General features: G+C 33.7%; 1 protein-coding gene across 6 annotated transcripts in view; it reads right to left on the bottom strand.

Moving 5' to 3' along the window:
- PDS5B (PDS5 cohesin associated factor B) overlaps positions 1 to 23,386 on the bottom strand; it is a 169,630-nt gene that overhangs the window by 9,546 nt on the left and 136,698 nt on the right. Inside the window, exons 25-33 of one of the 6 annotated variants that reach the window (XM_081127300.1) lie at positions 18,876 to 19,080; positions 15,343 to 15,457; positions 13,611 to 13,743; positions 13,154 to 13,273; positions 11,440 to 11,502; positions 10,706 to 10,851; positions 7,854 to 7,953; positions 2,535 to 2,977; positions 2,334 to 2,444 (exon numbers count right to left, since the gene is read on the bottom strand). In XM_081127300.1, the coding sequence (XP_080983426.1) occupies positions 2,334 to 2,444; positions 2,535 to 2,977; positions 7,854 to 7,953; positions 10,706 to 10,851; positions 11,440 to 11,502; positions 13,154 to 13,273; positions 13,611 to 13,743; positions 15,343 to 15,457; positions 18,876 to 19,080 (1,436 nt within the window). Of the gene's footprint in view, positions 1 to 2,333; positions 2,445 to 2,534; positions 2,978 to 7,847; positions 7,954 to 10,705; positions 10,852 to 11,439; positions 11,503 to 13,153; positions 13,274 to 13,610; positions 13,744 to 15,342; positions 15,458 to 18,875; positions 19,081 to 23,386 lie in introns of all 6 variants that reach the window. The other 5 variants (XM_081127299.1, XM_081127295.1, XM_081127296.1 and 2 more) reach the window with 5 other exon arrangements.

Genomic DNA, 23,386 nt, shown 5'->3' with positions numbered 1-23,386 from the left:
AAAACTGAAAGCTTTTCCTCTAAGATCAAGAACAAGACAAGGATGTCCATTCTCACCACTCTTATTCAACATGGTTCTGGAAGTCCTAACCAGAGCAATAAAGCAAGAAAAAGAAATAAAAGGCATCCAAATAGGGAAGGAAGAAGTAAAACTGTCACTTTTTGCAGACAACATGATTCTGTATATAGAAAACCCTAGAGATTCCACCAAAAAACTATTAGAAACAATAAACAAATACAGTAAAAAGGCAGGATACAAAATCAATGTATAAAAATCCATTGCCTTCCTATATACTAACAACAAAACTTCAGAAAAAGAAATGAAAAACAATTCCTTTTGCAATTGTAACCAAAATAATAAAATATCTAGGAATAAACAACAACATGAAAGACCTACGTACTGAAAATTACAAAGCATTATTAAAAAAGACTGAAAAAGACACAAGAAAATGGAAAAATATCCTGTGTTCATGGATTGGAAGAATCAACATAGTTAAAATGGCCATATTACAAAAAGCAATATACAGATTTAATGCAATCCCCATCAAAACACCAATGTCATTTTTTAAAGAAACAGGATGAGAAATCATCAGATTTGTATGGAACCACAAACAGCCAAAGCAATCCTGAGAAAAAAGAACAAAGCTGGAGGTATCACGTTACCTGACTTCCAATTATATTAGAGAGCTACAATAATCAAAACAGCATGGTATTCGCACAGAAAAAGGCACACAGATCAGTGGAACAGAATAGAGCGCCCAGATATAAAACCACATCTATATGAGCAGATAATTTTCAACAAAGGAGCAAGAAACCCACAACAGAGTAAAGACAGTTTCTTCAATAAATGGTGCTGGGAAAACTGGAAAGCCACATGCAAAAGAATGAAGCTGGATAACAGTTTGTCCCCATGTACAAAAATTCAAAATGGATCAAAGACCTAAATAGAAGGCTCAAAACAGTAAGTTACACAGAAGAAAATATAGGTACCAAACATATGGACCTTGGTCGTAGAGAACATTTTATGAACTTGACCCTAAAGGCAAGGGAAATAAAGGCAAAAATAAATGAATGGGACTATTATCAAACTAAATAGCTTCTGCACAGCTAAGAAACTGACAACAAAACAAAGAGGCAGCCAACCAGATAGGAGATGATATTTTCAAACAGTAGCTCTGACAAAGGTTTAATTTCCAAAATATAAAGAACTCATAAAACTCAATACCAAACAAACAACCCAATCAAAAAGTGGGCCTGAACAGAAAACTCTCCCAAGACGACACACGAACAGTCAGTAGATATATGAAAAGATGTTTGACCTGACTAGCAATTAGGGAAATGCAAATCAAAACTATAATGAGATACAACCTCACACCTGTCAGAGTGGCTATTACCAACAAGACAAGCAATAACAAGTGTTGGAAAGGTTGGGGAGAAAAGGGAACCCTCATTTACTGCTGGTGGGAATGTAGACTGGTATAACCACTGTGGAAAGCAGTCTGGAGCTTTCTTCAAAAAATTAAGAATAGAGCTACCATATGACCCAGCAATCCTTCTCCTGGGTATATACTCAAAAAACCTGAAAACGTGTTTGGAAAGATATATGCACCCCTATGTTCACTGCAGCATTATTCACAGTGGCCAAGGCATGAAAACAACCAAAGTGTCATGTGATAGAGGACTGAATAAAGATGTGGCGCATATACACAGTGGAATACTCCTCAGCCATAAGAAAGGATGAAATACTGCTATTTGCAACAATATGGTTGGACCTTGAGACTAAGTGAAGTAAGTCAGTCAGAAAAAGCTAAGAACCATGATTTCACTCATATAAGGGATATAAAAGTGTAACTCTTGGACACAAATAGCAGTGTGGTGGTTGCCAGAGGGAAGGGGATGGAGAGTAAAGTGGGTCATAATATATGGTGATGGGAGAAGATATGACTTTGGGTGGTGGGCACACAGAGCAACATACAGATCTTATAACACAGAAACCCACACCCAAAACTTATATATTGACCAGTCACCCCAATAAATTTAATAATAAAAAAATACATTATCACCTCCTTAGGTGCCATAAAGTCTGTACTGGAAATAATAAACTATTTGATATTCATAAAGATTTGCCTAAAACCTGTAAAAATGTACAGAAGTTACCAGAGGGTTAATTGGAATATCAATCACCTAGGTAATTTTATAAAAACTTTATCTTACCTAATGTATGAGGGCTAAATATATGGGATTTAAATGCAGCCCTATGTATACTTAAAAATTTATAAACTTTTGCAAAATAATTTGAAATTGGTTTGAAATTTAACATTATTTACAACTTACACATTTTTTTTGGGTTGTGATGGTGATGGCGTTTTTGATGGTCTTCCTCGTCCTTTCTGTGGTATGGATTGTGTGGATTCAACTGCACTAGTTTCGGGAGATTCTGCTCTGCTTTGGGGAAGACCCAAATGTGGATAGCATCAAATTATGACTTATAACATAGTAACTAAATATATGCAGTTTAGGGTTACACATACTTACCTCTGTTGTGCTCTCCTTGAAGTTCGGTGCTGTTTGCTTTTTGACTTCTGTTCTGTGTTTCCACTTTGTCTTTCTTCTTCTTCTTCTTCTTCTGTTACTGAAGGTCCAGATTTTTTTTTGCTTCCTTTTTTAGAAGTTTTCATTGTTGGCTCTTCTTTTGTTGTACCTCCCCCACCAAGAGGTTTTGGTGGTCGGCCTCTTTTACCTTTTTTTGGTGGACTATTCTGTTCATCCTCATTTTCTAATATATCTTCTTTGAGCCTTTTTTCCTCAGGCCACTGTGGCTCATCTGACTCTGAAGTTGTGTGACCTCTCTTCCGTCCACGCTGACTGCCTTTAGGTTTCTGTTCTTGTACCAACTTAGTTAGGTCATCCATACCTAGTTTCTCCTCTGAATCAATGGCAGGTGTTTTTTTCCGGCTTCTAGGTTTGTCCAATTCAGACTAGGAATAAAAATCACAATTTCAAGTCTAAAATCGTTAGTAAACATATTTTGAATGAAGCAAACAAAAAAAATCTGTTACGCACGTTTGTCACAAAAATGTACCTAAATAAAGTATAGAGTTCTTCAATACATCGGAACCATAACTTTACTTGCTTTTATTATTAGTTTTATAATTTAAAAAATGATCTGGGATGAGGGTAACTCTTTATTTTTACTTAAGCTAGAGAGCCTCAAATGGAAATGTCTCAAGACCAGTATTTTATTAAATCTTAAATTTTACTGAAGAACTAATTCATAATAAGAACATTCTAAATTCAATGCTTGAAAAATAAACAAGAATATTAAAGTATAATGGATGTTTTGATACTCAATTTGAGTAATTCTAATTTTACCACATCGTATATAGACATAAAATATCATCTATGTTATATTATCATGCTTTGCGCATAAAAGAACTACTTTTGTTTTATAAATGAAAATTGAAAAATATAAAAGTGAAACATATTTATTAAAAGTTTTGAACACAGTTCTAAATCAAAGATATTGCTTTTTCCCAAAGATACTGCTAACAACAAAAATAATTTTAAAAATCAGTTATTTTCAAATTTAAAATAAAATCCTAGTCTACATTCAGAGAATTTATGCATTTACCAGCAGATGGAGAACAAGAAAATTCTCCAAAGAAATGAGGAATAGTACGTATGAACACGTATAATGCTCTCTATATACACGCATACAACATAAAACACACAAATATGTAAGTTTGTAGTAATAAGTTAACTTCCAAAGTTTGTACCAGTTGACATTGTTAAAAACCAGTGAAAACAAAAATGATCTACCTGTAATTTTTAAGTATGTTTAATTAGTCATGTGCATTTCCTATTTGTGAACTGCCTAATTATGTCATTGGTATTTTGCCTTTCCCATTTGTTTACTAGAGTCTTAGTGTTTTAATCTATATTCTTTTACACTTCTGCATATTTAAAAATTTTATTTTCTATTTGTTATGGATTTAATTGTGTCTCCAAGAACTTCACTGGTTGAAGACACAATCTCTAATGTGATGGTATTTGGAGATGGGGCCTTTAAGAAGTACTTCAGTTGAGATGAGGTCATGAGAGATGGGTCCCTCATGATGGGATTAGTGACCTTATAAGAAGAGACACCCAGAAAGAGAGTATCTCTCTGTCTCTCTTCACCATGTAAAGACACAACAAGAAGGTGGCCATCTGCTAACCAGGAAGAAAGCTCTCACCAGGAACTGAATTGGTCAGCACTTTGATCTTAAATTTTCCAACCTTCAGAAATGTGAGAAAATTAATTTCTGTTGTTTTAAGCTACCCAGTCTATGGTATTTTGTTATGGCAGCCCAGTCAGACCAAGACATTGTTTTATCTTGTTTTAGAATAGGATGTGAGATGAGGTTCTAAATTGCTTTTTCCTATTCCCACCCCCAAAGAGACATTAAATTATTTCAAAATTACTGATTTGTAATGCTTCCTTTATTCTTTATGTTTTAAAAAATAATGTTTTGGGGCTATTAAAACAACAGCACAATATTTTACTAATTATAACTATGTTTGTGTCTGGTTGGGTTGATCTATTACTCCTCTTTTTTGTATCCATTTATTCTTCCACCTGGACTTAAAATCACACCAGACTTTTATAATTATATATTCATTTGGAAAAAAACTGTCATCTTTTTTTTTAAAGAATAGTTTATTAATTTTTAGACAGAGAGAAAGGGAGAGGGAGAGAGTGAGAGCGTAACATTGATCATCTGCCTCCTGCACACCCCTGACCGGGGATGGGACCAGCAACTGGTACATGTGCCCTGACTGGGAACTGAACCGGCAACCCTTTGGTACATGGGACGATGCCCAACCAAATGAGCCACACTGACCAGGGCAAAACTGTCATCTTTTAAATTAATTTTTCCCATGAAGGAACAAGGCATGTCTTCTCTTTGTTCAAGTCTTCTATGTTTCTCAGTTTTGAAATTTTCTCTTTTTAAGGTCATGTTTAGATCTAATTTTGTTGTGGTGGTGGTTATTGTGGTGAAGCCAATCCCCTTCCCCCAAAGTGTATACCTAATATAAAGTAAAATCAACAGAGTAAAGTTAGCTATGTACATTTGTAAATACAGATACATGTATAAATCATTCACTACTAATTTAAATAGATGAAACTTGTAGCATGTATCCTTTTTGTATTAGTTTATTAAGAGTTCATCTTTTAAAATTTATGTCTTCTTTGGCATGATCTGCTATAACACATTAAGAGATTTTTTGAAGCATTAAATTATCCTTGCATTCCAAGGAAAAAAGGCCTATGAATGATCGGTTTCCATCACTATTTATGCCCCCGTGCCCTCTTCCACGTCCACCTACCCCCCTCCACCCCTGTAATCACCACACTGTTGTCCATGTCCATGAGTTCTCTCTTTTTTACTTTAATTAAAAATTAACTGTTGTTACTCAGAGATGGGACAATAAAAAAAATATTAAAACTAAATTTAAAGTGTCTCCTCCAATTTTAAATGCTAGAATTCATTTTGATGTCCTAAGATTTGAAAGGGTGGTTTATTTCCTTTATGCTCTGGGGAAGGTTGGTGGTAAAAAGGAAACCAATGCCTGCTTTCTTGAGAATACCATAAAATAATTTAGTTTACTAAGGTATTACATTCTCTAATTTCTTTCTCATTTTGCACTGCATTGTTTTAAGAGCAGAGGAAGTATAAAACTAAGGTTAGGAGCAGGAAATGGGGAACATGTGTTACTTGAAAAACTAAAATTTTGAATATAAATGTATATGGAGAATTCCTTTGCAGTTTAATATCAATGTGAAACTAGTAGTAGGCAAAGGAGGCAGTATTCTTGCACTATAATTTATTGGTATTAAACTTCTGTCTCATAACTCTCACGTTTTTGAGTATATTTCAGTTGAAATTAAGTTAATAAGGTTCTAGTACTTCTGAAAATGAATGCAATGTTGCACAAAGGACAGCCAAAGGCCTGCATTATAATTATACAAGTAAATCTCAGAAGGTCAGAAATTCAAAACTGCTCAATGAAAAACAAGAGAATGTATTTTGCATTGCTTCCTAAGGTAAAACTAGATGTGGAATTTACAGAATAACAAAATATTAAGAATTAATCAAAACCATGTTTCCCAAATTTGAGGGGATAAAAGGGAGCACCACATGGATATGGGTGGACTAGTTGATGTTTCCAATAAATGAAAGAAATTAGAAGCTCTCCTCCACTTAAGGCATTTTCAAGCAGATAACCAATGGTCATAAATGATAATGAAGGAATTTTTGCACAATATGAGAAGTAGGATTAGAAGACATAAATACCTTTCCTAATTCAAGGATTCTCTTCTATAAATCCAGATAACAGCACTCCTTTCTGGCCAAGCAATCAAATTTTAATTCTGATTGGCTGAAATTTTTAAACAGCCAATAAAAACCAGAATTTACAGAATAGATAGTAAGGATTTAGTAAGAATTTTGGAATTATAATTTTTTTAAGAGGAAAAAGAAACAATCTGGCAAAATAAATTACTGGCGAAACTTGAAAAGAACTGAAAATAAACTTCTCGGCTATGTATAATGTTGGGCCAGTAAAAGACAAATGGCAGTAATACAGGGGTGGGCAAGAACAGGTTTACAGTTGTGAGTATGTGAAACAGTTTATTCTTGTATTATTATTTATTAATTATTGTATTATTTGTCTCCTTCTATAAACCTACTTTTGTCTACCCCTGTATTTCAGAGAAAGCAAAAGTAATTATTTTACTAACAACCTTCCACCTCTATTAACTGAGATTTAAACACATTAACTTTTATTTTATGGTAATTGTTAATAAAAATATTAATCTTTGTAACAATTCATTTGGGCTAATTCATTTACCCTGATAAACCTTACCAGCTAAGTATCCACATTTTACAGATAAAGAAGCTGATTCAGAGAGCTAATCAGTTACTCAAAAAACGTTTAGAGCTAATCTACAAAGTCAAAATGTGCCCAATTAAGGCCATCAGGTTGTGTTGAAATACTTAACTGTATTCTGTATCTGCACCAAAACTACCACCTTTGTCTTCAAATGATATTTATAAATTTTATCTGTCATGCAAGCTATCATTACGATTTTTAAAACTAAACAAGGACCATATGAGAACTGTAGCAATTCCTACCTTTACTAGAAGCTTATTTAGTAATTAAAGGATGGAGAAATCAACTAAAATGGAGGAGCCTTTAAAGACCCTCATTCTATTTACTTTCTCTAAGGCTAATTCTAAACTTAGTGTTTTAAAAAAAAGCAAACAAAACAAACAAAACAAGCAGCCTGAGTATGGAACTGGCACGTTAGAGTCCAAAGACCTAAAGAAAAAAGATTACTTAGTAGAATGACAAAAACACAAGAAATTCAATATACTTAAATTACATGGTAGAGGATAATCATAAACTCAAATTTGTAATTAATACCTTTAAACGAAAATCTTGTTGCCCTGGCCTGTGCGGCTCAGTCAGCTGGTGCACCAAAGGGTCAGGGTTGGGGGTTCCATTCCTGGTCAAGGGCATGTACCTGAGGTTGCAGGTTTGATCCTTGCCCTAGTTGAGGTGAGTGCGGGAGACAACCAATCGATGTCTCTCTCTCACTCAGATGTTTCTTTCACTCTTTCTTTCTTTCTCCCCCCCCCCTTCCTTTCCACTCTCTCTAAAAATCAATGGAAAAAATATCCTTGGGGAGGATTAACAAACAAAAGAAAATCATGCCAAATTTGAGAGTAATGTTAACTGATTTCAGTGTAAAAATTATTGTTTACAATAAAATTATAATAATTATAAAATCAAATAGCTCACCCTTACAAGATCAGAGTCGTCTCTCTTGTCACTTTTTTTCCCCGACAAAGGTGAAGACATTGTATAATCCTCATTTTCACTGTGATCCATTTCAGAACTATCAAGCCTTTTAATACAGACATTTATAATTGTTATTACAATCAAATAACCTTAAGAGCTTTTTCTGTTCCCTAATGCAGCTTTATAAAATAAAGGTTCATTCCATTCAAAAAGTATTTGGTTTTATTCTATCATACTTAGTACCAAAAAAACAAGCAAAGAAGCACGTTTAATAAAAAAGGAAAATTAAAAAAAAAAAAAAAATCAAATTTATTTTTTTTCTAATTCTATTTAAAACCTAAATTCTATCTTGGAGTGGGAACATAAAGTAAATTGAAACTTTTCTTGTTAGCAAGTTAGATTGGTCTACATTACAATCTGCCCTGTCCGCTGCGTCTCCCTCATCCATAATTTTACTTTTCCTTTTTACATTAACACCTTCTAATACACTAAAAGTTATTACATTTATTATCTACTGACTACCTTCTCCTGCTAGAATGTAAGTATGGATCTTTTGTCAATTTTATTTAACAATGCATACTAAAGCATATGGATCATCAGTGTTTGGCATAGAGTAGGCACCCAATAAATATTTGTTAAATAAATTAACAGTACATGTTTTCATGCACAGATAGAAAGGTTTAATCTTCCGTTCTGCGTGATTTCATCCTTATCTGGTTTTAAAAACAATTTAAACATTACTGAATCCAGAGTTTCAATCTCTGGCTAAGAAGCTACCAAGCTCTAGACTCACATATGCAATTGCCCACTCACTTGAATTTCTAACAGGCATCTGAAGTTTACCACAACCAAAACAGTTATTTGGACACTCCTGTTTTCCCCACTTTCCCCGAACACACACACACACACACACACACACACACACACACACACACACACACACACGGATGCCCGCACGCACACACGCACGCACAGCCTGCTCCTCCTTAAGGGTTCTACATCTCAGTAAATGGCACCATCATCTATATAGGTATTCAGGCAAAAAGCCAGGATACACCCTCAAATCCTCCTTTTCCCTAACTGTTCACAGCTAATCCATCAAGCAAGTCCACTTTGATCTAGCATCAAAATAAACCCCAAATTTTACTATTTACCATCTTCCTCCCTCTTTATCCCTTTCCTAGAAGGCTATCAGCTGACTCCTAACTGGTTTTTCTATCTCAATTCTAGCTCCCTATTCTCCAAACAATCAGGGCAGTCTTTAAAGGACAAATTAGATCACTAGACTCCACAACAATATTTTCCAGTCATATTTAAAACTCAAATCCAAATTCCTTACATTCACTAAGTCCAAACATAATCTGGCTACCTCTCAACTTCATTTCTAACCGTTATTCTCTCATTCTTACTCTCCAACCAAACTGTCTCAAACACACCTAGCTCATTCTCTTAGAAAGAGTTCTAGTGAAGAGATGGGATTTGAATGAAAAAATGACTAAATAAGATTAGTCAAAGGGTGAAACAAAGTTTAACCAAAGTATATTGAAAAAGTATAGTAGGAAAACTAGGAGTCATTTGTTTTGAGTAACAATGAGAGATGAGGACAGGGTAAAATATTCATTATCTTGAAAGCAAACAAGGGGAGCCAATTAAGATTTCTGAGCAATGGAATAACCTTAAACCAGCAGCATTTTTAAAAAAGCATATCCAGCAGTGATATGATCTACAAAGCTACAGGAATAAGAAAGGGAAATAGCCAAATACAATAGTTAAAGAGAATGAATGAAATGATAACAGAAAAGAGACGTATAAAACACTGTAGGAAAACATAATGGTAAACTCAGTAGCAGGGAGAGTCAAAGACAGTTTTGATGCTCTCAGTCTAGATGACTAGGTGAGTTAGATCATTTTTTATTATAACCAGGAATTCAAGGAAAAAAACCAATAGTTTAGAAATTAGTTGCTGGAAATGTTTTGGTTATTTTAAGTATGGGGATATTCATTAGAAAATGTCCAAATGATATGGGTGAAGAGTCACTAGGTATAAACCACTAGTATACATTAATATAGGAATCTACAAAAGTAAGAGCTATAGATATAATTTGTTCTATTTCTGTTGTGCTATACAACATTTAAACATTCATTGCAAGGAATTGATAAGATACTTTAGAATGTCTCCTCCCTCCTTTACTAATTGGTTATGAACAATGCAAAAGATAGCATATAGTGTTTCATAGTAACTTAGCAAAATCAATAAACAGTGGCAATTAGCCCTGTACAAGTCTCTGCTGCTAACAAATTATGTACTAAGCACTATGCTAAAACCAGAGAAAGTATAAAATGTGTTTCCTTTTTGCTTTCTTCAAACAAAAGTTTATACATGTACATACTAAAAAGAAATTTAAATTATACCAAAGAGTATAAAATGATCTCTCTCCTATACTAGATTACATAAACACTATTAAAGTGCAATATATTCTTCTAAAGAATTTCTGTGCATATATAAGCACATGTAAATACAAAAAAAATATATACTATAACACTCTTCTTACTCTTTGTCTTTTCACTCAATAATGTATTGTGGAAACTTTTCATATTAGCTACCACCTAATCATTTTTAATGACTGTATATTCCACTGGAAGGATGTATAGTAATTTAAGTTTTACAACTGCTAGACAATTGGATTACCCCAAAAGCTAGAATATGAAAGGCTAAGATGGAGAACCTGACTACCAATGTTAAATGCCATGTGTTGATTCCCACTCACTAACATTAAATGTTTTGGGTTACATTATTTTAGATCTCATAGCCTTGCTGAAATCCTTAAATATAAAGTAGATATTTCTTATGTACTTACCTCCCTTTTATTCTTCCAGGAGAGCTTGGGTTTGAGCTGCTGCTTGCATTGCTCACAGTTTCCATTCGTGATGATTTTGTCTGAGATTGTTTGCCTGCTGATGAAAGTGGCTTATTAACAGCTCCTAGAACATTGGTTGTTTTAGGCTGAAATGAAAAATGCATATCTCTTTCTATTTGATTAAAGCCAAAGGAAATTTACATTTAAAGGACCATAAACAACATCTCTGGCAAAGTATTTACATACAAATCATGAAAAAAATTTGCGTATTCTTAAGCAAAATAAGGATTATAAATTGGATATCACTTGAACAAATAAAAAACTATATAGATAGCAAAACAGTCAAGTTTCTTAGTTATGTTGAAGCTTACATATAAGTGAGAACAAATCAAATGTATACTCAACAATGAGAATAGATTATTAGACTCTTGCTGTGGAAGGACATAAGATGCCTTTTCACTTTAAGATTTTTATCCTGATATTATAGGACAGATATTTAAAGATCAAAGTCTCCAGGGGCTTTATTATAAGCAAAAAAATGAGTTCATGTATCTCAGCTTACATCTATATAGTAAATATAACTATTTCTTACTAGTAAATGGAAGATACCTAATAATTAAATTTTCTTACTTAAAACATACCAATGTTAAATAAATATAAAATAACATAATTACGCCATTAATCAAACTACAATAAACTACCACATAAGAATTAAAACCATTCTTAAAACATACTTTTCCAGGAGTGAAAAACGATTTCATTTCTGGAGGCAGATAATTTTTGGTGTTACTGAAGTTCTACAAGCAAGGGAAAAAGATGTAGTCAGTGAATACTGAAACACTGTATCTGTGAGGTTCAAAAGCCAACAAAGCAAAGAACAGCTTTTGTTTTGAAGTACATAAAAAACTCGTACTTATGAAAACTAAATAATCAGTTAAAACACAAAATTTCAGTTACTGATTTTAAATACTATATTTAAACTAATCTGGTACCACATAGACTCCTGCTTTCTTAATCACACCAAAGTGAATGCTTCAAAGCAGACAATCACTTTTAGCTACTGGGTGAACCTAAAAGGCTGCTCCAAATCTCTATACACTATAAAGATTTTAATTGGTATTTTGCTTAAAAAAAAAAAAAAGAAAAAAGGTAGTGGTGGTTTCTATACTCTCAGTTACTCAACAGGCTTAGTTAGGTTCATTATGAATCTCTGAGATTCTTGAAAACACCCTTTATACCTCATGCAATACTTGAGTTTTAAGACAGTGGGAACATTCCAATAGCATTCCAAGGGTCTTGCCCATTCCACTGTCTGTTCTACACTTTTCTCCTCACATTAAAGTAAACCCTTGGTTTTGCGGACCTTGTTTAACAGACTTCAGATTTAATGGACGAAATTTCCCGTCCATATGTCCTTTGTGAAAATTAACACCCTGTTAACTTTAAACTGCTTTTAACCAAGATTTGCTTATAATTAAATTAACAAGTTAATTTTTTTGTTATTAATTCACTGCTATTTTTAACAAATTTTAGCAAATAGGCCCTATGTTGGATAAAGCACTGTAGTAATTTTGCTGACATAAATAAGTATTACGTATCTACAACTATAGTCTACATATTTAAATCCAAGAGTCACTACTAGCAAACAGTCTGGGGAATAATTAGCACGTGATCACACTGCAGGGCGAGTGGTAACTGGTTCTGTTGTTCGAGTGCTGTGACGCATAGTGCAGCAGTTTTAACCCTGCCAGCTGATGTTACAACTTGTGCTAAGTGCCACCCCAGCTGTATGCATTTGTTTAGTTGCAGTGACTGGTGAATGCATGCATTTAATAGACCTATTCAGTATAAATTTAATAGAAATACATATAGAAAACCTTTCTCTGAAATTAAACTTTTCATACATACTTAACTTTAATTACACAAACGTGTCAACATAGGTAAAAACAGGTTAAACTAATTTGTCAATTTTTTAACATACGCATATGGAAAACCTCCTTTATTATATAACAAGACTTTGGGCTTTAACTGATACCCCCTTTATCCAAATTAGTCCATTATATTGAGGTTTTACTATAGTTAGAGATCTCAATCAAGAGCTATAACTTCAGACTGTATATCTTATCAGCATTCTCCTTCTCATTTTGGATCAATGGCCATTAACTCACAAATCTGCATGCTTTGATTGCATTTTTTGCCTGTGCCCTTAGACTGGCATAAATTTAAGTTTGAACACAAATTCTAGATCCTACTAATCTCTGAACCTTATTTGTGTCCTCCAGTTTGGCCCATATTCTGGTCTTGAACTACATTAATAAGACTCATGACAACCTTTCTATATAACATTAGCAAAGGAGCAGCTCTTGATGTTGATCCTTCCTGATCTCACCACAATCTAGTACTGAGAATACATTTTATATTAACTTACACAAATTCTAAAATAACTACCTTGTCAGGTTGGGTAAAAAAACGAGCTGGCAGTACTGGGTCTTTAGGAGATTCTAAACTGTACGTGGTGCTCTTCGACATGATGATATTCATGGCAACATCACACACTGTATACAGTTTCTGCAATGGTATTTAAAAAAAATTAAGTAGTTAAGTTGGCACCCTAAAGTCTGAATTGGAAGTAATTCTAGAACATGTATTTATTATACAGTTTTCAATGTAATAGTGTAAGTTTAAAATACACTATTGTTTTCATTAGTTTACTAGTAACAGTATTACTAATTTTATATTATTAACTATATTAGTAAGTCTTATTACTACTAATCAAAATACTACTGATTATTTACTACTAATAGAAAAGACTGATGTCTACAAATACTACTACAGAAGTTCCATACTCTACACTCAGATGCTTAAATAGATATGAAATCATAATTATTTACAAAGAATTACATACTTCATTCATTTTTGCATCATCTGGTCCTTGGGCATCTTTTGTTTGTTTAATATTTTCTACCATCTTTCTGATAAATGCATGACTGTTATTTTCATTTTTAGCCATTAATATTTCTAGAACAAACCAAAGACATCTAAAAAACACAAGAAAAACAGAAAAGAAAAATTTGTTGTCAAATACAGATATAATAATTCTACTAAATGTAATGAATACTAATAGAACAAATTAAAAAGAAACAGCTCTAAGTCAAGAGAGAAAAAAGATATGTCACATATACATATCACACCATATCAGCAATTTAAGTGTGAGTTCATAAGTACCCCTCTCAAAGTCTGACTAATTTTCCAGGGTGGCAGGTTAAAAAGGAATAAATGGTATAAAGAATGAAGTGATCTTAGTTATGACAGGAAAGGAAGGGCTATGTAAGGGAATAACTGGGCCATAAATAAAATGATGCTAAGACTGACTGTAGTCCCAACTGAAAGTCTTTAAGATAATACAACTACCTTATACGATAATTAAGAATCTTCATCAGTAAATTAGAGAGAAAAAAGTCATGGCTGACAACTGTATATACTGTCTTTGCTTAAACAGGGAAATATTAAAAGTAAGTTTCAGTTTTAAAGTTAATTACAAAAAATTCTACTTAAGAAAAAACCAAAGTGCTTTGTCTCTGTATATTATACAGCCAGAATATGACAGTTAGAGCACAGAGGAGAAAAGTAAGGGGAGAAGAAGAGAGAAATGTGAAGCAAGATATCATTCTAGAAGGAAAAAAAAAAAGCTTTAGGATCTCAGGTACACATAAACTCTTCTGGAGTGGCTTTCTCATAGACTGGAGATGACTCATGGCTGTACTGGCACAACTGAGAGATATAGCGAAAAATGTATAGTTAATTCCAAAGAGTGTTTTATCTATTTCAAAAACGAATTTTCTCTGAGAAAAAGGAAATGCTAGAAGTTTTCATTAGTTATAATTACTCTAAGACAGGACTCACTTTGGGAGAACTGCATATTTTTTAAAAACAGAAACTTTGGTAAAAAAGGGTAATAGCTTTTTCCCTTGCCAAGTTATCAGTCTTTTGACTTTATGCTGGTCTTATAAAGACTTCTCTAAATATCATTATATCTCCCTATTCCACACACAGGCATATATACTCTTTTGGCCTCTCAATAATAATCGTTGACCTCTCAATAATAATCGTTGAAAAAATTACAACTATCATTAACTCTATTAGAAATATCACCAAACAAGTAATAAGTGGGAATGTTGCCTGGTTATTAACTTGGCCCGTTATTAAATTAGGCCATTCTTTCTTCCTTACAGAAGGAAAATAGTTTCTTAAAAAAAAAAAAAAAAGTGTTTACCATATGAATAAAGGAGAGTATGCTTCAATCCACATGAAAATCTATACAGAGTTTCAGAAAAAGGAGAAAAAGATAAGAGCTGTAATGGAAACTTTTAATGGATTGCTTCAATAAAAAAGAAATACCAGACTGGTAGAGAAACAGAGCAGTGTATAGTAATTACGCTAAATTAAGTATTGGAAAATTATATGAGAAATGAAATATAAAGAGATTGTATGAAAAAGAGAACAAATAAAGGAAAAAAACCTTAAATTCCTAAGGAATAAATTAAATTGAATAAACTAATTATAATTGAGGTTACATTATCAGCAGGAAAGGGTTAAAACTTTCAGAAAATATGAAAATGGGATGGAAAAAGTCTTACTCTTTAACATCTTTAAGTTGTTCAATATCCTGTACTTTGACATAATCTGGATCATGTGCCAAAAGATGAATTGTATATGGAACAACATACTCTGGTAGAAGAGATAATAATTTTTCTGAAAAACAAACATACAAAAAAAGAAACAAAACAAAATAAAAATATCCAGGTTAGAAAACCAAATCTTACACACTGACTTTATCTCTCTGATTCAATATTTCCTACATCCTAACAGTACCACATTATGGCTAGAAGAAAAATATATTGAAATATCCAGTGCTAAGATATATTATAAATTAAACAGTTTATTCACTCATCCATCATATACAATACTGAAGTGCCTATTAAATGCACTATATGCTGTGGTTACAAAGACTATTCTTTCAGTTTTCAAATGCAGATGTTTGTTGACTCAAACAAACTCTAAGACTAAGAAACATAAGATCTATTTTGCTTGTTATTAACAACCCTATGCTCAACATTCCTTTGTAAGCTGCAGAGCAAAAATTAAAAACTAGTAAATTAAAAATTAAAAAATTAAAAACTAGTAAATACTTCAGTTAATATGACACAAAAGTAGAAAGTAAAGGTTTTTGGTACTACTTATAGTATCAAAGTAAAGTAAAAGTTTTTGATACTATCTGTAGCAGAAGGAAAGATACTAAAAAATATATATATAAATAGTTTCTAGGACATTTTAAACAACAAAGAAAAATTGTTTTAGTTTAAATTAAAATATCTTTATAGAGGGTGGGACAAAAGTAGGTTTCCAGTTGTGAGTACACGAAACAGTTTATTCCTTTTTTTAATCCTCACAAGGATATGTTTTTATTGATTTTTTTTTTTTTCCTGGAAGGAAAGGAAGGGGGAGAGAGAGAGAAGCTTCGATGTGAGAGAGAAACATCAATCAGTTGCCTCCCGTACACACCCCAGTCCCGACTGGGACCGAACCTGCAACCTTTTGGTGTATGGGAAGATGCTCCTACCAACTGAGCCACTTGGCCAGGGCCAGGGTTTATTCTTGTATTATTTTTTAATTACTGTATTATTTTCCACATGAACTGTAAAGCTGCTTTTGCCCCACCCTGTATTTTAACTTTGATCAACATATTCCATTAGAGGTCAGAAATGTAACCCTAACTAGTTTAGTAAAGGTTATTCCAAAAGACCAGGATTCATATTCTGTAAAATTCTTTTATATTTCCTACTTTCAAAATAAAAGTTTAAATTAGATGTTCAACCTGGAGTATAATAATATATGTGTCAATAAGACAGCAAGCTCTATTCCTATTCCTGAACTCGAAGAGAATAATTTGTGTGTAACATCCTTCATTTTAAGGCAGGTATAGGAGAAAAAAGTATCTAGGTTCAAAATTCAGTAAAATTCGAATTAAATTTTTATCAAATATTAAATGAATGCCTACAATTTTTCAGGCTTACTATTTAAAGATGAGTAAGACTAGACAAAGTCCTTATATTAAAGTATAAACAGAGACAGAAACTATCCTTCAATGTGGTAGGTGCCCTAAGACAACAATAGCTAAAAACTACTGACTACTTGGAGCATGCATTATGCCAGGTGCTTCATGTGCATTAACTTGTTGTTGTTGTTAATCCTCACCCCAGGATATTTTTTCCATTGATTTTTAGAGAAAGTGGAAGGGAGGAAGGGAGAGGAAAGAGAGAGAAACATGGATGTGAAAGAGACACGTCGTTGGTTGTCTCCCTCACATCCCCTGACTGGGGCTGGGGATTGAACCTGCAACCCAGGCATGTGTCCCTTCACCAGGAATCAAACCCATGACTTTTCATAGTGTGCCAGCCAATGCTCTAACTACTGAGCAACACCCACTAGGGCTACATGTTAACTTTTTTTATTTTATTTATTAAATATATCTTCATTGATTTCAGAGAGAGGAAGGGAGAAGGAGAGAGAGAAATAGAAACATCAGTGATGAGAGAGTCATTGATCGGCTGCCTCCTGCACACCCCCTACCGGGGATTGAGCCCGAAACCCAGGCATGTGTCCTGACCAGGAATCGAACCGCGATCTCCTGGGATCATAGGTTGATGCTCAACCGCTGAGCCACGCTGGCTGGGCTATGTTAACTTTTTAATACTCAAAACCATAAGAAATGAGCATAATTATGCCAATTTTGCAAATAAGGAAATTAAGGCTCAGGTTGTTAAAATAATGTGCCCAAACACAACCGGTAAAATAATGTGCCCAAACACAACTGGCAGAGGTGGTATCTGACTCCAGAGCACTCATTTTTTCCAAGGTGATAGAGAGGAAAAAAGAGGGTTCCAGTGACGCTGTAACACCAAAACTAGATTTTAGAGGACTCAAAAGGTGCAAACCATGCTCCTTGGTTTTGTCTGTCTGTCTGAAAGGGAGGCAACTTCCAGATGGTGTTGTAAGCAGAGAAAAAGATGTCTGTACAAATTTCAAATAACCCAGAGTATAAGGAGCATAGAATTTACAGTAGGGAGTGGCTAGGGAGAAAGCCTGAAACTCAGGCTGAGAGTAAAACTCTACAGGGCCATGTTAATGAGTTTCAACTTCATCCTATAAGCAATAAAAAAATCAACACAGATTTCATACAAGGTAGTGATATGATCCAATGTGTTTTAGAAAGATAGTTTTGATAGTGGTGTGGCACAGATGGAGGTGGGTCAGAGGCAGGGGAACATTTACAAGAGGGAGGTAGACATGTACAAACTAATCCAAGAGAAATATAGCAGGGTAGGGCAGTTGAGGAGAAATCTTCAAGATATCCAAAGGAAGAATTAAGGATGTGGTGACTGATGAGAGGAAAAAATAAAGACAGGAAGAATGTCTCTGATTTTTAATTTGGATAACTGGATAGATTTTAATTAAACAAATCAAAAGGCAGAGAGGCCCCAAAGCTAATAATATGGATGGGGTAAAGTGAGCAGTTTATTAAAAAGCCACACAGCCCTGGCTAGTGTGGCTCAGCTGGTTAAGCACTGTCCCATGCACCGAAAGGTTGCCGGTTCAATTCCCAGTTAGGGCACATGCCCAGTCTACAGGATCTATCTATCGATGTTTCTCATATTGACGTCTCTCTCTCTCTCTCTCTATAAAATCAACAAAAATATATTTATTAAAAAAAGAAAAAAAAAGGGCACACAAACAGCTCATATTAATGTCAGCTACAGATGAGAATAATCAACAGACCAAAGACTGGTACATATTTAAATTAAAAGACAGTAACTCTGACAATCTATATTAATGTACACATTTTACTGTTCTATTAAAAGTACCTCCACCCAATGTTACTGCTTACTTCCCTCGGCCATTTCGTTAGTTGCATAAAGAGATATGGATTGACATTCAGACACCCATGCATTTCTACTTTCAAAATGAACCTTTTAAAGGTGAAGCTGTTACTGAAAAATAATACTTATTTAATGAGTGCCAATTAGAATAAATAACAGTAATGTGACTTTGTGTTCTATAAAAAAAACTGGCAGCCTGGAAAAGTAGACCTTTCATTTTCATATGTGCTTACCACTAACAGCTGCATGCTGCTTCAGATACTCGCGTCTCACGTTTATATTTTTTACCAGGCACTGCCTGGCGTGAGCTCTTCTCTCTTTCACAGGATCTTTTGCACAAAGTGCACAGATTGCCATATATTCAAGTGGAAGCCGTAATCGGGACAGGCCTTTGTGAAGTTTCTGAGCAAATACTTGTCTTACTTGATAGCATTCATCCTGTGAAGACATAATTATTCTACATATTATCCACACGGCAGCAGAGAGTAACAACTCTGGATATAAATGTGTGCTATACCAAGTAACCAGATGGATAAACAGCAGCAAGTTTATCCACAATCACTGTTTCAGCTCACAAGATTGCAATGTTGTAGCAAGTTAATTTCAAGGCTGAAGTATTTACCTGGACCATAATCACTACCAGTTACAAGTGTCAAAAAATACTGAATGCACTCTAAAAACAGATAAAACTCATGAACATCAATCCATCCCAACTTAAATAAGATAGGAAAAAAATAAAGTTTAAATACTCTCTCATAAGTAGCTTTTTCATTTACTGAACAAGATACAACTTTATAAATTTTAGTTTTATCAAGAGTTACTAATCAAGTTCAGAAACACCCAATTACTTTTTGTTCTATAAAAGTATCAATCTAGTCATTACCACTGCACCTGCTTTCCTCATACTTCTCCCTTTTCTAAACTGCCCACCTCCACTACCCTAGCTAACTCCTCATCTTAAGGACAGCTCCTCTACCCTCCAGAAATCACTGTGTAATTTCTACCCTGCATCTACCTGTGCTCTCTTAGCACTCTGTGCATATCTCCAGCATAGCAGTTAGTATACAGCATTAAAATGACTGGTTTATAAGTCTGTCTTACCCACTGTTGCTGGTTCCTTTAAGACATCTTTGTGCTTCTGAATTTAGCACAGTATCCAGTACACAGATTATTAGAATTTTTTCTAAACTAGGGAAAAGTTCAACATGACTTTTGATCATATGTGAGACAGAGACCTTCATAATCATACCTTACCCTACACCAATTAACACAGGGTGTGGAGTGTTTCAGAGTTTTGCAAGTTTATGTATATTATTTCTTCTATCTTAGAATATTCATTTTGTTCTTCTTTAACGCCTAGATCATAACATCTTGCCCTTATCTTTAAATCCTTGTTTTGTGTACCTTCTTTCATTTAAATTAAACTTTAGTTTCTTATGCTAAATACCTACTTTAAAAAAAAAAGTAGCCTAGCTTTCATAGAAATATTGTCTATTATCTATCCTCACATTCAATGAAACAAAGTTAAAGTTAACTCAGTCCTTCCTCAGTATCACTCCCACAGGGGAGAGGAATCTTCATTATCAATTATGTATTATGAAAATAAGGAATTACAACCTGTATAAATCAACATATCAAAATATATTCACAAGTGAACCACTCATTTAAAAATTAATCTCCAAACACCCCCCCTCCCCCACTTAGATTCATTTCCTAGCACGACCATGTTTTTGTCACTCTCTCACTCATCATTCGTGATGATGAGTTACAAAGTCAAATTGTGAATACCATGGCAAAGTAGTAGGATTCCAAAAAGTCATTAGTGATGTTAGAGAAGAACTGTCAAATCATATGAAAGGAAACTGACACAGCTAACAAGGAAAGATGAGAAATTTGACATGAATGACATAAAAGCTGTCAAAATAGAACCATCTGAATGAAAATTTAAAAGGTGTGTTCCTGGGAACTGTGGAGGTTTTAAATGTTTTGTTTTTATTTGCAAAAATGATTATCCTTTTGACTATGTTATAAAAGTTAAATATAAAAAATAGAATATAAATTTTATGTAGAAAAAAATAAAAAAGCAAGCACTTGACACTTTCATCATAGTTATGGTTATAATCAACAACTGGTTCAATATTTTTTTAAAAAGATGGTACCACAAAATATATTCCCCCAATATAAAGTTCGATACAAACTTTTACTCACTACTGCCTATGAATAAAGTCTTAATCTTAAGTATTAAGTAGTCTGCATCTTAAGTAAATTCACTAGTGGTCTTTTCTAGTACAAATTATTGTCAGAGCTACTTCCAGTATCTGGTAAACAGTTTAATCGCTTTGTGTATTGCACTGCATTATCAAAACTGACTTATATTTTCTGTTTTCCTAAGAGGTTGTCTTCTTGAGGGCTGTAGCCATGACTTATTTTTGCATTTACAGAACCTAGAACAATGTACAGCACATAGTAGTACATACAGATTTTTCATGAACTGCATTCAAATTCTAAAATAGCTTAATAATTATTAAAACTGTTAAGATTCACATTACTGAATTTCTCTTCCTCCAGATTTACTTTCTATTCAAATATCATAATAACAGTGTCTGAGATAAAAATACTGCCTTTAATGAGCTCAATGTAAGTAAAAGAAATAAACCACAGGTACATAAATAACTAATGCACAGGCATGTATGTATAGAGGACTGCAGATAAAACCAGTAGGGAATCAAAAGGAGACCAGCTATAAAAATGAGAAAGAGTTTTGAGAAGAAGATCGTGTCTGAGTCTTGATTTGCAGAAAGAGTTGACTGTGGATGTGTAGAAATGGAGGGTGAAAAGAAAATCAGAGGCAGCAAATTACAGGCACATAAAAGAAAAAAAAGTTCAACTTCACTGAAATGAGGGTAGGCAAAGGGTAATGTGTGCTAAACAAGATTTTTAAATGTATATTTGGGTCCAAATATTAAAATACATTTTTTTTTCTTTTTTATGAATATAAGGTCCTAAATATTTTTGAATGGGGAATAACAACAGAACCATGATAGGAAATTTAACCAAGAATAAAGTCTCACAATACTACGTGAGAGCTAATGATGGTTACAGCAGTAAGAATGGTTAAGAAGTATGAATAAAAAAGATAAAATAGTTATCACAGGACAAAATTATCTGTACTTTTGCTATGAGGTGCAAAGACAAGCAAATAGGCAAATATAAATCATGCTTGTAGGTCTAAGAAACGCTATTCAGATTTATTTAAGGCTTATCGAGGCTCCACATGTCAGAAAAGAATAGATTTGGGAAAGTATGAACTTAGTCTTACATTCACAGAACATAAAAGTTTGAAAATTCTGTTTAGCAATGGAAACCAGAGACTTAAGAAAAAAGTTAAGGTTGGTAGTGCAGGAATCACCTACATAGAAAATGAGATGGCCAAAGAAGTATACACAATGTAAGTGGAAAAGTTAGTCAAGTACAGATCCTCACAGAACACATACATTTAAAGGAAAAGAGGATAGCCAGAAAATGTAGTCAGAGAAGTACAACAAAAGTTAGGTGACAGAAACCAAAGAGAGTTTCAAGAATAAAGACATAATAAGTTGTGTCAAAGGACGCAGAAAAGGCATGTACAAAGAAACCAATGTCACTGAATTTGGGAACTTTAATAGAGCATTTTTGGAAAACAATGAAGGCAAATAATTAGCAAGGAGTGAGATGATAAGAGGGTAAGAGAGACAAATATATAGATCACTCTTTCGTGAAGTTTGGAGGTTTTAAAAGAGAAAGGCATGTGGTTTAAAGTGGTTTAGAAGAAAATAAGGTAACCACGTATGTTCCTAAATTGTGAGAATATGCTAATAATTAAATTTAACCATTAACACATTCTATAGTCAACAAAATTCCAAAGCAATCTTATAAGTTAGGCAATCTGAACTTCTACCTAATATATAACAAATATTGTGCTAGAAAAGTCTCTAGAAGTTAGTAAGTATAAATAATTCTCACACATAGTGGACATTTAACACATGGTTTGCACATACTTATTACACTCAGCAAGTTTCAAAGCCCTTCTTTCTACCTATTTCAATATTTTCTTGGTTTTTAAAAAAATTTTCTACTTCAATACTGATAGTAACAGTAGACTAAGAAATATTAGACCAAGAAACTGATAAACCAATAGAATGCAAGTATTACCAATTTAAAAAAAAAAAAAATTACATAGGTTTGCTCCTAAGAAACTTAATATATACTTTTTAAACAATTTTCACCTTCTTGCAAAACAAGATGATATCCAAAATTAAATGAGAAAAGCTAAATCAGAAAATTATGGGCTCCCCAAAAATCTCACTTCTCAAATGGTTTAGTCTAATACCTGAATGCCACCACCAAAAGTAAAATAAATTATGCAGGATCTGGAATAACTTTTAAAGACTGAAGTACTCCAGAAATTGACAAAATGATATACTTAAAAAACATGATTGTTTATGTGTAGGGTTAGGCATAAGCAGGAATTTAAAAATAAGCAGCCCAGCCAGGCATGGTTCAGCAGTTGAGCGTCGACCTACAATCCAGGAGATCACAGTTCGATTCCCAGTCAGGGCACATGCCCAGGTTGCAGGCTCAATCCCCAGTCAGGGGTATGCAGGAGGCAGGTGATCAATGACGACTCTCTGATCACTGATATTTCTCTCTCTCTCTCCCCCTCTCCGAGACTTCCTCTCTCTGAAATCAATAAAGATATATTATT

This window comes from Miniopterus schreibersii (genome assembly GCF_964146895.1).
Source record: "Miniopterus schreibersii genome assembly, chromosome: 2".
In the NCBI taxonomy this organism is placed as follows: domain Eukaryota; kingdom Metazoa; phylum Chordata; class Mammalia; order Chiroptera; family Miniopteridae; genus Miniopterus; species Miniopterus schreibersii.
Note: the sequence above shows the minus strand (reverse complement) of the source record. Positions and strands in the feature narration are given on the sequence as shown.